We start from the raw sequence: 17,346 nt of genomic DNA on the forward strand, positions 1-17,346 counted from the left end.
TTTTTTTTGAGACAGAGTCTCACTCTGTCACCCAGGCTGGAGTGCAGTGGCATGATCTTGGCTCACTGTAGCCTCCACCTCCTAGGTTCAAGCAATTCTCTGCCTGAGCATCCTGAGTCGCTGGGATTACAGGCATGCACCACCATGCCTAGCTAATTTTTGTATTTCTTGTAGAGATGAAGCTTCACCATGTTGGGGAGGCTGGTCTCAAACTTCTGGCCTCATGTGATCTGCCCACCTCAGCCTCTCAAAGCTCTGGGATTACAAGCATGAGCCACTGTCCTGGCCTATTTTTCTCTTTATTATTGAGTTGTAAGAGTGATTTGTATATATTCTCTATACTAGTCCCTTATTAGATAGATGGCTGGCAAATATTTTCTCTCATTCTGTAGCTGTATTTTCACTTAAAAACTTTATGCTCCTTTGAAGCATAAAGTTTTTAATTTTTATGAAGTTCACTTTATTTTTTGTTGTTTATGCTTTTAGCGTCATATCTAAGAAACCGTTGCCTACTTCATGGTCATAAAGATTTACACCTGTGTTTTCTTCTAAGAGTTTTATTGGTTTTTTTGGCCCTTGCTCTTTAATCCCTTTTGAGTTAATTTTTATGTATCGTGTGAGGTGGGAATTTGAATTCATTATTTTACATGAGGCTCTCCTGTTGTACCAGCTCCATTTGTTGAGAAGACTATTCTTTTCCCCATGGAATAGTCTTGGCCCCCTTTTCAACAATTAATTGACCATATATGTATGAGTTTAAATCTGGATTCCTATTCATGTGTATGCCCAGCCTTATGCCAGTGCCACACTGGCTTGATTACTGCAGCTTTATAGTAAGTTTTGAAATCTGTGCTTTGAAATTTTAAATTCCTTTTGGGGGGAAAATGCAAAAGCTTGTGAGGGCCTGGCAGGTATTGTAAATGAAGGTGACTTATTTTAAGGCAATAGGGAAGGGTGAAGAAAAGGACAAACTGGAGAGCTTGCCACTTATCTAAAACAGCAGCCCCTCTTCTCAGCTCTGTTTTATTATTCCCACGTAGGAATGTGCACTGAGCATTGCAAATATTGTGTTTGAAAGAGAAACCAGGATTTCAAGTGTTAATATGATATTTTCCATTAAAAAAAATTTGTACAGGCCAAATGAAGCAGATATGTATGTCCAATGTGCCTGTGAGCTGTCAGTTTTTATCCTGCCTTAGATTCGCCAGAGTATAATGTTCTTTCTCTTATTAAATGTGGTTCAGTTAATCACTGGCCAGGCCAGAAATCATGCTTAATTATGCTTTCGGTAAATCCACATATTTACATATGCATATGTATATGCAAAAATATAGAGTAAACATATACATATGGATTGTTGTTTAATTATTTTTAAGTGGGATCTGCTTTCTTACCCTTCTAGTTCAGGACCCCCATAGCTATCTTCCTTTAAAGTATGTTCTTCTGGCTGTGTCTTACACACTGACCATTTGGCTTCCCCATCTCCAGATCATCTTTGCAGACGAATGCACGGAAGCTGAGGGGCGGCACTGGCACATGAAACACTTTTGCTGCTTCGAGTGTGAGACAGTGCTGGGTGGCCAGCGCTACATCATGAAGGAGGGAAGGCCCTACTGTTGCCACTGCTTCGAGTCCTTGTATGCAGAATATTGTGACACCTGTGCCCAACATATAGGTGAGGCAATACTTGGCACTCAGCTTGGTCCTTCTGTGACTGGGTCACCTTTGTTTTGGGTGTAGTTAAAATATCTTTGGTTGCCAGTGATGGACACCCAATTCATGCTAACTTAACTGAAAAAGGGAATTTCTTGATTCACAACACTAGAAAGGCCAAGGAGTACACTGGCTTCAGGTAGGGGTGGATCAAGTGTTTAAACAAAATCAATTTTTTCCCTCTGTGTCTCAGCTTAATTTTCCTTCTGTTAACATCATTTGGGAGAAGCTATCTCTACCTAATGGTCAAGATGATTCACTAGTGATACTAGTCTTAGTATTTGCATTCTCAAAAGGAGAGGAACTGTGACTTTTTCAGTTTTCAGGTCAGTCCTTCCAAATAAGAATTTTATCGGCCTTGCTTTGGTCAAGGGCCTAACTCCAAGCTGGGATTATGAGCCATACAGTCCCACAGCCAAGGGTCAGGGCAGTGGGGGAAGCTCATAAGCAAAATATAAACAGATATTTTCCATAGCCTCCTTGGGACAAGTTAGGAATCCGCAGAGGGAGGAACCAAATTGGTCCTCTTGGTAGGGAGGGACAGTCAAGAAGACCCAGTGGCTTCTGGCAAGTATGTCTAAAAAAATACTGGCAAAAGCTACTCCAGCCAATGCAAAGCAAGTGAACCTTAAATAGTTTATAAACTATTAACTCCCCAATAAATGGCAGATCTGAGATGGTGAAAGTCGTTTTCCCTTTGCAAATAACCAGTTTGTTCAACCCTTCAGCGCCGTTCCAGATCATACTGTATTGTGGCTTCTTCATTCAACTTGCTTCTTCTGGCACCTTGGGAAGGAGCCAACCTTGGGGAAAAAAATGTTGGCAGTGGCCGAATGTCTGTGAGATCACAGCCAGATCATCCGGTGGCTTGTGCAATCCTAAGAAGTCTGTTCAGAAGCTGCCAATGTCTTGCCTAGAGTGAGGAGATGCAGAGATAATCCATTTTTGAACCCCTTTTGCCCCACTCAAAGGTTTCATTAGGACCCAAAAAAAGTAACTTTGTCTTCCTGGTTCATAAGAAGTGATATATTCAAATAAAAAATTGATTAGTGTTTAGAGATCCCTGTGTGCTGATAAAAATCCTGGCTCTGTGGACAAGACACCTACTGTGTGCCCAACAGTGTTTTGTCATTGGGCATTCTTGTCCCACATACTCAGGCCCAGGCTTAAGCTCTGCTGTGAAGACCTTTGTTCAGCTGCATTCCCTGCTGGGGGCTTGGGTGATGGCAAATTCCCCACCCCCTAACCCCTGAAAACCTCACCCCTCTCCCAGCCTGTTGCCTCACCTCAGTACCCAGGAGCTTTCATGTCTCACAGGATCAAAGTGGTCAAACAGATTAACCTTCTTTTTGCTAAGAGTTAGGAAATGGGAAGTTCAGTTGCAACACGTGGCATGATGTGTGAGGAAGGGGAGAGGCAAGACAGTGTCAGGGAAAATGGTGCAATGTATTGACCCAGTATTGCCCAACCGAGGATTCAAGTTTGCAAGTGCATACTTGCTCAGGTGAGAGCAAGTATTCCGTGTGTACAGAATACCGGCCCATCACAACAATACCCCCTTCCCATCCACATTCCTGTTTTTTCTGTTTCTTTCCATGGAGGCTAGAGCCTCTCCAGAAACTGCTACTTAGAATTTTGGCTCAGTACTTGAGAGAGAGAAAAACCTCTCTGTTGCTGAAGCATGTACACCTCAGATGGCCCCTCAGTTTTCCTCTCTGACTGTCTCCCTTTGGCTATCCAGCACATTTATTGGCATTGCTTCCTCCTTTCCTCCTAAATCCATAGAAAGGTGTCAGTGTTTTGTCAGAAAATGGGACCACAGTGGCCTGCAGTATTGCTGCTGTAGTTAAAATGCTGTCCCTAAGGTTTGCTTTAAATCCACTTTTCTATAAGACGTAATTTTCCTGTGACAGTGAAAGAGCACGCTCTATATAGCATGCATACCTCAGTCACTGGGTGCTTTACCTCTGACCATACTGTACAAATATTCCATATTTATACAGCCACTCAGAGCAGACCCTGCGTCAGGCAGCCGTTGCTAGGGCAACGGTACTTTTGCCTGCGCACAGCAGAGTAAACAGTCCTATAAACAGACCGAGGCTGTGGCAGCAGTAGACACACACACCCTCCGATAAGTACTTAAAGGGCTTAGAGAAGGAATAATAAAGGAACGCTTAGATGTTGAACAGCAGAGCCCTTTTCCAGATGTTTAGAGTTCAGGGGCAGTTCAGAGGACCATCTGACATCGTTGATGTTTATCGGGGACCACGTTCTGCTGCCTGCCAGGCCGCTTTATGACATGCCTCCCCTCCACTCCCCCAGCCGGAGCCCATCCTTCCATGAGGCCCCCATTCCCAGGAACTAGGCCCTTGCTGCTGCATCTGAGCGTGTGTCCTTGCCAAAACGTGGAGAAGCAGCTGGTGGCAGATAGGCCAGAGGGACTGGACTTCCTGTGTACCTCTAACAGGGAGTGGGGATAGCTGTGGCTGCCCTGGATGCTGCGCTGAGTAGACCTCACCTTAAAGGGATGCCATCATGAGCTCCCTGCACTCTTGGCATGTGAGAAAGGGAGTGAGGAAAAGGAGAAGGAAGGTGGGAGAGGGGAGGGGAGACAGAGCAGCCTCATAGTTCTTCCTTGGACTGCATCTGGGCAGTGACCCTCAGCAAAGAGACAGACAGGCTTTCAGACCTAATCCAAATAAAAGAAGAGTGGTCAGCAGTCCCAGTTCCCAGCACTCCATGCATATTAACTCAGTTACCAAGTACTATGATTATCCCCATTACACTGCTATAAAACCAAAGCACAGAGAGATGCAGCCATTTGCCTAGGGTCACACAGCTGGAATGCAGCAGAGCCAAGATTTGAACCCAAGCAGATGGCCTTCAGCATCTTTATAACCAACTGCCATGGGATGGAGCTGGGATTTGAACCTGTGTTTGTCAGGGTCCTGAAGCCTCACACTCAGCTACTACAGAGTCCTGTGTCCCTGTGCTCTCTGCCCCAGCTTTCTCCCAAGGACCTGGGAAAGAAGTGTCTATGGAGCTAAACAGACAACCAGGGTTGTCTGGTTCGAGCCCCACCCCAGCTGGTTCTTTCTCACTCTACTGGAGAGCACTGGTGCTGTAAGAGATGCAGTTGATTCAGTTGACTCACGTAGTGTCCCTCTCTCTCACTTGGGGTGACCTTTGTGGCTATTCCTATCCCTATAAAAAAAAAAAAATCCCTTCTTAGTCCCTAAGGCCAGGTTCTAAAATGAAAAAAGAGTCCAGTAGTTTGGGAAAGGGCTAATAAGAGAAGAACTGACCTCATGTCTCTCTCTCCCTGGCCTCCGTAGACACAAAAGTGAGCCAGGAGATAGACAGCAGAGGAGAAAGAGAGGCTGCTTGGGCCCTGGCCTTTTGTTCTTGCAATTCTCTTCTCCCTAGTTTCTTGTTTACCACCTCCTTAGTCTCCAGAAGTTCTTCCTTGAAAATCCAGGCTCAGGAACCCTCAGCCACTGAAGATGAATGTCCACATTAGTCCTCCTTTCTGGGAAGCCTTGTATCGTTATGCATCAGGACATTGCAAGCCTCCTGGTCCACCCTACAGTCATAGCTTAAGGCTACATTCCCTGTAGGTTCTCGCCACAGGAAGGGGCCCCAGCAGCTCCCAGCTTCCATTCTGCCAGTTTAACAACTGCTATAAAAAGAGCATGCTGTGTGACTGCCTTAGTAAAAGTCCTGCCTTAGCAAAAGCAGGGAGAGGTGTTGGCTTAGTACAGGTCACTTGCCCACTCCTGAAACAGTCCCTGGGTGCCAGGAAAACAGATTTTTTGTGCTGGTCTATGTTGGGTCCTGGGTTAGCTTTTGTCCCATCTTCAGGCTCATGGCCTAAAGATGGCAGGGAAATGGTATTCCACAGGGAAATGAAGTCCTATAACCAGAAGAGGGCAGGGATGATGAGAGGGCAGAACCCTGGGGGCTGGGGGAGGCTCCCTTGCTATGCACTGTGGCCAGGGTATATAAACCTGCCACAGTCCTGTCACAGTGGGGAATTGCACCTCTTCCTTCCTGATGAAATTAAGCAAAGCATACACATGCTTCCAGAGGGACATTAGCTTTGGCAATGCCATGTCTAGGTTTTTCTTTACCAAAAGCAGTTGTTTCCTTAACAAGAGTTAAAATCCACATTTTTATTTCCCATTGTCTAAGTCTGTTGAGACTGCTTTAACAGAATAGCACAGACTGTGTGGCTTCTGAATAGTATCGTATTGAACAGCAATGTATTTCTGACAGTTCTGAAGGCCGGGAAGTCCAAACTCAAGGCACCAGCAAATGCAGTGTCTGCTGAGGGCCTGTTTTCTGTTTCCTGGATGATTCCTTCTTGCAGAGTCCTCACATGGTGGAAGGGGCAAACAAGCTCCCTTGGGCCTCTTCTATAAGGGCACTAATCTCATTCATGAGGTCCCCACTCTCATGACCTAGTCACCTCCCAAAAAGCCCAATCTCCTAATGCCAACACTTTAGGATTTCAACTTAGGAGTTTCAGAGAAAACATTCACCATAGCATCCACTGAGTGCTACTATGACTCACCTATTGGAATAGCAAATGCTAGTGATGGGATTCACTTGATCCATCCATGTACAGAAAGCCCCTGTCATAACCCAGGCCACGTTCCAGGTCCTGGAGATGCTGTAGAAACTTAATGAGTCTATCCTCATAGATTTTCACTTTCAACAGGGGCGAGATAATACACAGGTGCACATATATAGTGTTGCAATATAAAACAATTTTAGTGCTATCAAGAAAACTCCAGCAGGTAAGGGCGGAGAGTAATGGAAAATCACTATTAGTATGGACAGGAAGATTTCTCAGAGGAGCTGGCTTTTGAGCAGATGGCTAACTGGAGTGAAGGAGATAGTATCAATGTCATGGTTGATAGTAAGACTCCCTGGGTACCAATATCATCTCTGGTTCCTAGTTATGTTATCATAGGCAAGTTACTTAGCCTCATGTGCCTCCATTTTCTCATGTGAAAACTGCAAATAATATTAGAAAGCTAGCTCGAGGAGCTGAGTGATTAAATGAGTTTACATTTATAAAGCTCTTAAAGCAGTGCATGGTCATTTGTTAGCATAACTATTGCTGTTTGTCAGGGGCAAATGTGTCCCAGGCAGAAGGATTCATAGATAAGCCATTTTAACCTAGAGTCTCTGTGCTTGGAGCAAATGAGTGAAGAAGGTGCTTACTGGTACAGGAAGTTCTCATGGTAGGACATGAATACCATTTACATAGGGGTCTGATGGTTGATTTTTTGACAATTTATTCTGCCGCACCTGGAATCCTGAGACAAACCAAGGTGCTGCGTGTTTCACGTCCCAGTGCAGGGCTCTGAGCAGCTAATCAGCCTCTCCCATGTCTCTCGTTTCCTTAGGTATCGACCAAGGTCAAATGACCTATGACGGCCAACATTGGCATGCCACCGAGACCTGCTTCTGCTGTGCTCACTGCAAGAAATCCCTCCTGGGGCGGCCATTCCTCCCAAAGCAGGGCCAGATTTTCTGCTCACGGGCCTGTAGTGCAGGGGAAGACCCCAATGGTTCTGATTCTTCCGATTCCGCCTTCCAGAACGCCAGGGCCAAGGAGTCCCGGCGCAGTGCCAAAATCGGCAAGAACAAAGGCAAGACAGAGGATTCCATGCTGAACCAGCACAGCCAGCTGCAAGTGAGTTCCAACCGGCTGTCAGCCGACGTGGACCCCCTGTCACTGCAGATGGACATGCTCAGCCTGACCAGCCAGACGCCCAGCCTCAACCGGGACCCCATCTGGAGGAGCCGGGAAGAGCCCTACCATTATGGGAACAAGATGGAGCAGAACCAGTCCCAGACCCCTCTGCAACTCCTCAGCCAGTGCAACATCAGAACTTCCTACAGTCCAGGAGGGCAGGGGGCTGGGGCCCAGCCTGAAATGTGGGGCAAGCACTTCAGCAACCCTAAAAGGAGCGCATCGCTGGCCATGACAGGGCATGCTGGCAGCTTCATCAAGGAATGCCGAGAAGACTATTACCCGGGGAGGCTGAGATCTCAGGAGAGCTACAGTGATATGTCTAGTCAGAGTTTCAATGAGACCCGAAGCAGCATCCAAGTCCCCAAATATGAGGAGGAGGAGGAGGAGGAAGGAGGCATGTCCAGTCAGCAGTGTCGGACCCGTCATCCAATCAGTTCCCTGAAATACACAGAGGACATGACGCCAACAGAGCAGACACCTCGGGGCTCCATGGAATCCCTGGCCCTGTCTAATGCAACAGGTAGGTTCTATTCATCTCGAAAACAGATAGCAAGGGGTGATCTCTGGGTGACTGGATCCCGGTTCTCAGGATTTTAACGTTGTTTCTGCCATGTTCCCCCTTCCAGTAGGCTGCAGAGGAAGGTAAACCCAAGTTTGGGATGGCTTCTATCTTTGATGGGATTCCCTGTAAACAAAGCCTGAGACAGGGGTCCAGATGCCTGTGATGTATTGAGGGAGTGCTCCCAGGAAAAGGGGAGTGAGAGAAAGAGGACAGGGCATGGGGAGGAGCCAAGTGAGGAATGGTGTCTCCATCGAGGTCTGGCTTCCGCCTGATCCCATAGAGGGCTGTGATAGATGAGTGGCACTATAGAGTCGATTGCTTCTTGTAACAAAGTGTCTGATGTTATGTACCATCATATTAGTTGGTCATCAGCTTTGGGCTGCTGAGGAGTATAAGGGGATAAGACTGTGGATATGGGCTTGGGGCAAGGCAGCTCCTGTTGGCCAAAGGCAGCACTAAAAAGAGAAGATGCTGTGGTCTGAATGTTTTCCACCACATTCCTACATTGAGATCCTAAATCCCAAGGTGATGGCATTAGGAAATTGGGCCTTTTGGGAGGTGACTAGGTCCTGAGAGTGAAGACCTCATGAATGGGATTAGTGCCCTTATAAAAAAGGCCCAAGGGAACTTGGTTGCCTCTTGTACAATGTGAAGGTGGAGAAGGTGTATCTGAGCTGATAGCAGTAGGCGCAGCACCTGGAGCCCAGTTTCCCCAGCCTGGTGCTGCTTGGGGCACCAAAGCATCCATGACAGCTTCTGAGACTTCTGAACCTGTTTTTCACCAGGGAAGTGGCTTCAAAATGCAGATAAAAATATAAGAAATGTCTGGCTAGACAAGGAGAAGACAGGTAGACTGAAAAGAACAGAAGTGGAAAGAGAGACTTGTTGCATGCTTCTCTCTCCAATGAAGTTGTCTAGCTGGTTTCCTGTGCATGGGAAGACTGATGTTGGCCAGGCATGGTGGCTCACGCCTGTAATCCCTGCATTTTGGGAAGACAAGGCAGGAGGATCACTTGAGGCCAGGAGTTTGAGACCAGCCTGGGCAACATAGTTAGACCGTCTCTACAAATACACATACACACACACACACACACACACACACATATAAAAATTAGCTGGACTTGGTGGCACATGCCCCTATAGTCCCAGCTAGTTAGGAGGCTGAAACAGGAGGATCACTTGAGCCCAGGATGTTGAGGCTACAGTAACGATCCTACCTCTGCACTCCAGCCTCGGTGGCAGAGTGTGAACCTGTCTCTAAAAAAAAATTTTAAATGAGGAAAAAAAATTGACCAACGTAGATCTTCTCTGTGATGGTGCTACTTAAGGCAGAATCTAAGGATCACAGTGGCTGAAAACTATCACCCATCAGCAGCGAGATTAGTACTGAAACTGAAAGTGTTTAGAAACTCTTACAGCAGTTCGATGTTGTGGTGACCTCCAAGTGCACGTTTAGTGGGCTTGTCCTATTGATCAGGGTGTATAGACCAATCGGGGCGTTATATAACTTACACGATGAGCTCTTTGTGCTTTCTGCTATATCAGACATGCTCAGCAGGGTCACTAGGGATTGAAAATAAAAACAAACTGGTTCTTCACCACTGATAGCTTGAGAAGTAGTGCTCTAAGATGCACTAAGTATATCTGCGCCTTTGTGGGCAAGGTACCTGAGGAGGGAGACATACGTCTGCCCCTTACAGCAAGGATTCCATAGTCAATGGTGTCTGGATGGAGACTGTGATAATGTCAGCCCCATCTGAAGGGGACAGCCACTGCTCAGCTCCAGCTGCTTGTTGCCATGTGCTAGGATATTTATGTATCCACCTAACCCTCATATTGCTCTTGCAATGTGTCAAATATTGTTCTAAGCAGTTACAAATATTAGCTTGCTTAATTACATTGTCATAACACTGTGAGGGAGGAATATTGTTACAATTCTTATTTCAGAGTTGAAGAAACTGAGAAATGGAGAAGTTGAGGGACTCACCCAAAGTCACTCAGCTTTTAGAGTGGTAGAGCAGGGATTTGAACCTGTGCATAGGATTCCAGAACCTTACTCTTAATCACACCAGGCTGCCAATCTAATATGAGCCCCATCCTTTCAGATCTTCACATTTTTTTCAGACAAATTAAAAATTTGGACTTTTAGAAATGTGAAATCTATTTCACTCTGTTGGACAAACGAAACGAGGCTCTGAGTTGTAGGTTGTCCATGCAATGGGTTTTACGTTCGATCCCCATCAAATACGTCCAGATCCCATTTGTCCCAGAACAAACAGTAGATATCCTCATCTCCATGTTTCAGACGAAAAAAAAATGAGGCCTTGGTGACTAAGCACCTTGCTTGATGTCTTAAAAGTGAGCAATTAGTGCCAAATGATGACTGCCTGGCTTCCAGCCCAGGTTATGTTATTCTCGAAAGATTTATGTGCTATAATTATTTAAGAGGGCAGGAGATAAATATATACCTCGGCCTCTGAAGCAGAGTTTCTCAAAGCTAGACCACCTGTACTAGAATCATGGGGGTGCTTGATTCAAACATAGGCTCCTGGGCCTCCCCCAGCCCCCTGCATCAGAACTCTACAGAGGTGGGGCCCAGGAATCTGCATGTTAAGCAGATCTCTGCTGAGACTGATGTGCACCGTTGTCTGAGAGCAGATGTGCCTGGGTTTGTCTGCTCTGACTGTATTGTCCTCACATTGTGGCTCATGAGGAAATCAGGAGGGCTAGAGGTTGAGGAATGTTGGAAAGGGTGAGTGAGGAAGACACTCAGTTTCTACTCCTAAAGAAGACATCATGGGAGATTTATTCTCATGATTCTGTAGGATCCTTGGGCCCCTTTGCCTCCAATTTTTGGGAAACAACCCTGACCGTGTCTGATACAACAGAGGGGAAAAAATTCCTGAGATCAACACTGTCTAATGTGGCAAAAATACGGGGCTGTAGAAATTTAAATGAATTAAAATTAAATGGAATTAAAATTAAATGAAATTAAAATTTCAGGCCATCAGTCGCACTAGACACATTTTAAGTATTCAACAGCAATGGCCTGAAGTTTACATTTTATTTAATTTTAATTCATTTAAATTTCTGTAGCCTCCCATGGCTAGTGATGACCCTGCCAGAAGGTGCAGATGACAGAAGTGAACTGAGGAGATGGGCATGACATTAAGCCATCATTTGCCTCTGAAGTTCTTACATGAGCCCTGATGTTTTTGGCTTTCTAATTAATTAATGGTTAGGAGTCCTGGTTCTGGAGTCACACTTGCTGGGATGAGATTGAACCGTCATCATTTAGGAGTTGCGTGGCCTTGAATAAGGCACTTAAACTCTGCAAGACTCAGTTTCCTCATCCATGGCATTTGGTGAGTAAATGGATGAAGGTGTGCCTATAGTACTTTTTTCGTATAGCTTTGGTGAGGATCAAATGATACATGCACTTAAAATCACTAAGGTAGTCTTTGACACATATGACCTGCTGCAATGGCTACCTGCTACTTTTTATTATTATTAATTCTTTCTCCTCCCAAACACACTGATCCGTGGTTTTGGCCCCTATGCCTGTTGTGGCTACTAACTTCTCCCACCATCCACCAGCTGTGCAGGTTTGCATTTTAGATTTCAAAATACCCCTGCATGGGCCGGGCTTGGTGGCTCACACCTACAATCCCAGCACTTCGGGAGGCCGAGGCAGGCAGATCACTTGAGGCCAGAAGTTAAGACCAGCTTCGCCAACATGGCAAAACCCCATCTCTACTAAAAATACAAAAATTAGCAAGGCATGGTGGTGCATGACTGTAGTTTCAGCTTCTTGGGAGGCTGAGACACGAGTCACTTGAACCCAGGAGGCAGAGGCTACAGTGGGCCAGGGTCATACCACTGCACTGCAGCTTTTTGACAGAGCGAGACTCTGTATTAAAAAAAAAAAAAAAAAAAAAAAAAAAAAAAAAAAAAAAAAAGGAAAATACTCCTGCAGGTTCCTTTTTTCCTAAGACCATGAAAAACAGGGACATTTTATATGCGTTTCTATGGTTCTGTCAGATATGACCGTGTTGAAGAAAGATGGTGGCTAATATTCTAAGCACAGCTTCATCATTTCTCATTGGAGCAGCCCCTAAACAGCCTTTCACATCCTACGCTGCGCACGCATACACCAAGGACTAGACTTGGGAAGTCGGCGTTTTTGCTGCCGTACCTCACTGTTGCATTTGAATTTTGCTAGAATTCAGTCATTTTTTTTTTGTTTTTGTTTTTAATAGCATTCTAAGCTGTCTGCATATCTTTAAATCCTAGAATCACAGTCTGAATACCAGGTATGTGCCACAAAAGGCTTTGGTGAAACACCTTGATCCTTCAGATAAAGCTAGATTTCAAGATGACAGTTTCTTTTTTCTTCCATGGTCAGTAACTTATGTTATTGAATAAATCTGTAGTGCTTAATCTGGCATGAAGTGTGATCTTTCTGTGGACAGCATTTTTCCTCAGAACAGAACTGAAAAAAACAGATAGCTCCAGTGGCTTGTCAGCCTCAGATCTGGGCTTTGGCCCCTCCCAATGTGTTTAGAACTGGGAGCGTGCAGCCCCTTCTCCTTGGAAAACACAATTCATCCCTTACGCTCACACAGAGTGAGTCAGGCAGGCACAGCCACCATTTCTACCACTGCAATGTAGGAGGCTTGCAGAAGTGCTTTAACCCTGCCAGTCCCTAAACATGCCTCTAAAGCAGATTACAGCCTGCATAATCATAGCATTAGAAGTAGAAATAATGACATCAAAAACAACTAACATTATCGAGTGTTTATATGGACTGAATATTGTTATAAGCGCTCTCTGTGAACTAAACACACTCAGTCCTCACAACAACCCTACGAGGTAGACACAGTTGTTATTCCCATTTTACAAATGGTATAAATGAGGCACTGAGAGGCTGAGTTGCCCAAGCCTGCATTGCTTGGAAGTAGAAGGGCAGGATTTAAATTCGGACATTCTAGCTCCTGAGCCTGTGCCCTTCAACATTATACCGTGGCCGATGTGAATGACCATGGTAAATGTAATGCTGCTGCTGATGGTGATTGTAACTGATGATAATCATAACAGACCACTGACTATGACCTGACGTGCTAATGACTTCACATAAAATGCCGCTTTAAATGCTGCGAGATAAATCTGGTCATTATACCCATTTTACAGATGGGTACACTAGGTTCCTAGAAGTAACTTTTTATGGTCACTACAGATGGACTTGAACTCAGGTGTGAGCAACTACAAAGCCATGCACTTAACTGGTCTAATATACCTCCTTACCAGAAGGGTCACAGTGACAGTCAGAAGATTTGCACAGTGGCTCTAGCTGAAGGGATTAGCATTCCCTCTCCTGTGGCAGCTGGCTTTGTGATTTGTTTGTTTGACTCTGATGGTGCTAGAGAGAAGCATGAGAGCACAGGGGTGAATGACGGGAGTCAGAAGTGGCGGTCCAGATGATGTGCCAAGGTCAGAGATAGGAAAGACAAGGCAGACAGGTAAAGATGGGCCAGGGTCTGGTTCCTGGGCAAGAGGCACCGAGGGCAGAGGGGACCAAGGCTTTAGTTGCCAGTTAGAGGTCAGGGCTCAAGTCACACACTGGAACCAGGTACCTAGTAGAGCTAGAATTGAAACTGGCTGAGGCCACACCACAGGACAACTGGAGACTGTGAGCTGGTCCCTGGTGAAGGATGCTGCTGTGGAATGACAAGCCTGGGAACATGACTTGTGGATCAGACACATTCTGTAAGGGATGGTTGGTCATAGGGAGCTGGGTCCTATAGGAAGACCCTCTAGGTAAGGATGGGAGTGAGGGAAGGGGAAAATCATTTGTTTGTTTTTTGATTCATTCAGCAAACATGACATGAGCGCCTACCATGTGAGTTATAGCAGAATAGTATGAGAGCATGGGCTGTAGACCAGTATACCAGAGCTGGAAACTGGACTTACAGTTTAATAGCTCTGTGACCTAGGGCAACTAATTTATCTATTCTGCACCTTGTTATCCTCATCTTTGAAATGGAATGACCTTACTTTTCAGGCTTGTAGTGTGAATTAAATGAGTGAGTTCATGTAAAGAATTTAGAATAGTGTCTCACACCCTCGAAGTGCTCACTGAATACTGGTTGGTATTAGTATTTGTAGATGCCACCTATGCAACGTGCTGGCAATGCAATGCTGAGCTGAATTGGACATTGGCCTTGCCCTGTTGTACCTCGTAGACTAGTGAAGTCGATAGACAGTAACCATCCAACTGTATGACATAAAATTTCATTTACGGTAAGTGTGAGGCTAGGAGGGCTTACAAAGAGGGATGTGGCTGAGTCAAAGGGCATCCTGAAAAAGTGAAGCTTAAAGGATAAGGCGAAGGGCATTCCAGGCAGCAGGAGTAGCATGTGCAAAGGCCCTGTGGTAGGAGTATATGAAGAACTGACAGAAAGTCCCATGGCTGGGTGAGCACATAAAGTAGTAAGACTAGGAAGGAAGGCAAGGGCCAGATGGTGCAGAGCCATTTTGGGCTATATTAAGGGTGTAGGCCTTTCTAATAAGGGCAATGGAAAGCCCTTAAAATGTCAGGCCCTGCAATGAGGGAGGTGACATGATCCAATTTGCATTTTGAAAAGATGGCTTCAGCTGCTGTGTGGGGAATTGATTGGAAAAGGGCAAGCGCTGATGCAGGGAGACCTGTTAGGAGGCAAGCTGGGGCTTTGTAGCCCAGTCTAGAGGTGAAAGTCAATAGCAAAATCCAAACTAAGAGAATGGATATGGCTGTGACTTAGGAGAGGAAATTGGCAGATGTTTACAATGTCCCTAGGGGAGTGGGTCCTAAGAGACAGAGGCAAATAGATGTGAAAACATTAGCAATAGACAAAAGTTTGCCTACTCGGTGATTTTTTTACTCAGGCCAGCATCAGCTGCAAATGCACGTGTTACTGGTCTCAATAAGCAGAGACACGGAGCAGGAATCTGAAAGGGCTTCCTGCCTTCTTTGATGAGTGTCGCATTGTTGCGTCAAGACCATGCCTTTAACGCACATCACCTACACACCTTGGCAAGGGAGACTTAGTTGTGCAATGCCACAAGGTAACAGGGTAATTTTTCAGCATTGCTGGCAAACTGGGGAAGAACCAGAAAACAACAACATGAGGATGTAAAGCAACAACTGCAGTCACTCACTTTACCAAGAATGTCTGAAATGTTTAATCCTTGTAATGCAAAACATTTCTGTATTTAATTTAAGGAAGGGACAGGTCTACTGTTCTGCATAACTTGGATCACTGTCCTCTAACCCAATTTCTTTATTTAAATAATTGGGTAAAACCCCCTAACCAGCTGGTGCCCATTACTTGATTGACTACACCTCAGATGTGTTCATGAATTGTGTGGCCCAGATCTTTTTGTTCATTCCTGTCACTAGGGAAGATGTGTGGTCCAGTCTGGAATTACAGATTTTAAAACCTAGAACTCACCTTGAGTGCTACCCATTGGCCACAGGGCCAGCCATGCATATACTGGGGAAATGCATGGAGATTGCCTTTGTTCATTGGTATTGCAGGACTGTTTTGTTTGGAAGTGTCAGAATTCCAGCTCCAATGGGTGTAAACAAATTTTTTTATCAAGTAACTTCAAACTTCACAGATCTTTAATTCCAGAGGCCCAAATGATGTCATCAGGACTCGGCTTCTTTCCATCTCTCAGTTCTTGTTCCCTGCACACTGGCTTCATTCTCAGGCAGCCTCTTCCCAGGTATAGCAGGGATGGCAGTCAGATGCTGCAGGCCAACGTCCACCAGCATCAGGTGAAGAGGAAAAAGACTTGCTCTTCCCTACTAGTGTCACCCAAAGTACCAGAATTGAGTCTCATTTGCCTGACTTGGGTCATCCAACAATTCTTAAACTAACCATTGTGGGAGAACAATAGCTCTGATAGGTCAGGTCTGAGTCATGTCCCATCCCAGGAACTAGGCAATGAGGTCAAACCCATCAAAACTGCATGACTGACAATGAAAAAGGTAGATGTTGAAAGGGAAATCAAGACCATGCTTTCAAAGGAAGAGGGGTTACGCTACAAGGAGGTAAAACCACAGACGTCTGTTCCTGCACCATACGTATCCCATCCATCCAGGACTGACATTCTTATCTGATCCCTTCCTCCAGAAGCCCCACCATATTTGAATTTAACATCAAACGCCCATTATGTATTTCAGCTATGGTTTTCTGGAGACAAAGCTCTGGTCTTTGGGGTGTGGCCTGTGGTGATTTTAATGTAGGGGTTTCAGGCCTTGAGGAGACATTTAGGAGGCGGAGATTGGATGGAACCCAGCCTTCTCACTCAATGGTTAGTACATCGTAAGGAGCACCTTCTGCCTGGTCCCATGCATCCCTAAGGAAGCTGTGACCTGTTGCTGGCATTTCATGACTCTGAACATCACCCACTAGCTCACGGACCAGGGGCCAGATGAAAACCAGCAGAGTGAAAGTCCCGAAAGAATCTGTCCCTTGATTCTTTTTCTGCTTTGCTTTCCTGGCATGTGGGAAGCTGAGGACATTGTCAGAGCAAGATGGGAGAACAGGGAATCAGTGGGCAGTTGGAAGAGAGCTCAACCCAGAGCAGGCGATATACCCCTGCTACATCGTCATGGTCTCACTGACATTTTCTGGGTCCAGAGAAAATTTTCCAGTGTCCTGGTTTTTGATAATCATTCAAAAAGCTTATTTATAACCTCCTTGGGCGTGAGCAGTCATCTATACCCACAGTCAGTAACCATGGCTGCTGACAGGGAGAAAAGATTGCTGATTTTATTCAGTTTATTACTGAAAAGGCAACACTGGAAAATAGGTTCCAGGGTGGAGACCGGCAGTGGTGGGGTTGGGGCGTGGTGTGTCGTGATGGATTCCTCAGACTGGTGCAGGATTTTACAGAGTGAATTTTTTAAAGAATGTATGAACATTTCTCTTGGAACTTTTGAATTTGTTAATCTCACAAAGGGAAATGAGAAAGCTCTTATCCACTTGGAAATGGCTTTAAAACTCAAGCCATTTATTTTTTAAAATATGGAGAGTAAGGGAAACAGAAAAGAAAAATTCTGGAAATGGAAAGAGGGAAAAGCACCCTAAATGTCACCACTTGACCAGTGTTCATATTTTCATAAATTTTCAAGTTTCTTCTCTATGTGTTAGTTCATTATTTTTCCCTAACTTGGTTGTAAACGTACTGAATAGTTTGTGGCCTGCATTTCTTCACTTGCATTCTCTCCTTAGCCTGTTTTTGTGGCTTTTGTAAC

The 17,346-nt window shown here is 45.3% G+C and overlaps 1 protein-coding gene across 6 annotated transcripts in view; it reads left to right on the plus strand.

Annotated features, from left to right (window-relative positions):
* PRICKLE2 (prickle planar cell polarity protein 2) overlaps nucleotides 1-17,346 on the plus strand; it is a 364,780-nt gene that overhangs the window by 302,800 nt on the left and 44,634 nt on the right. For all 6 annotated transcript variants that reach the window (XM_017527345.2, XM_037738027.1, XM_017527347.2 and 3 more), the window contains 2 exons: nucleotides 1,489-1,675; nucleotides 7,128-8,000. In XM_017527345.2, coding sequence (XP_017382834.1) covers nucleotides 1,489-1,675; nucleotides 7,128-8,000 — 1,060 coding nt within the window. The remainder of the gene's footprint in view (nucleotides 1-1,488; nucleotides 1,676-7,127; nucleotides 8,001-17,346) is intronic.

This window comes from Cebus imitator, unplaced genomic scaffold, assembly GCF_001604975.1.
Source record: "Cebus imitator isolate Cc_AM_T3 unplaced genomic scaffold, Cebus_imitator-1.0 Scaffold48, whole genome shotgun sequence".
In the NCBI taxonomy this organism is placed as follows: domain Eukaryota; kingdom Metazoa; phylum Chordata; class Mammalia; order Primates; family Cebidae; genus Cebus; species Cebus imitator.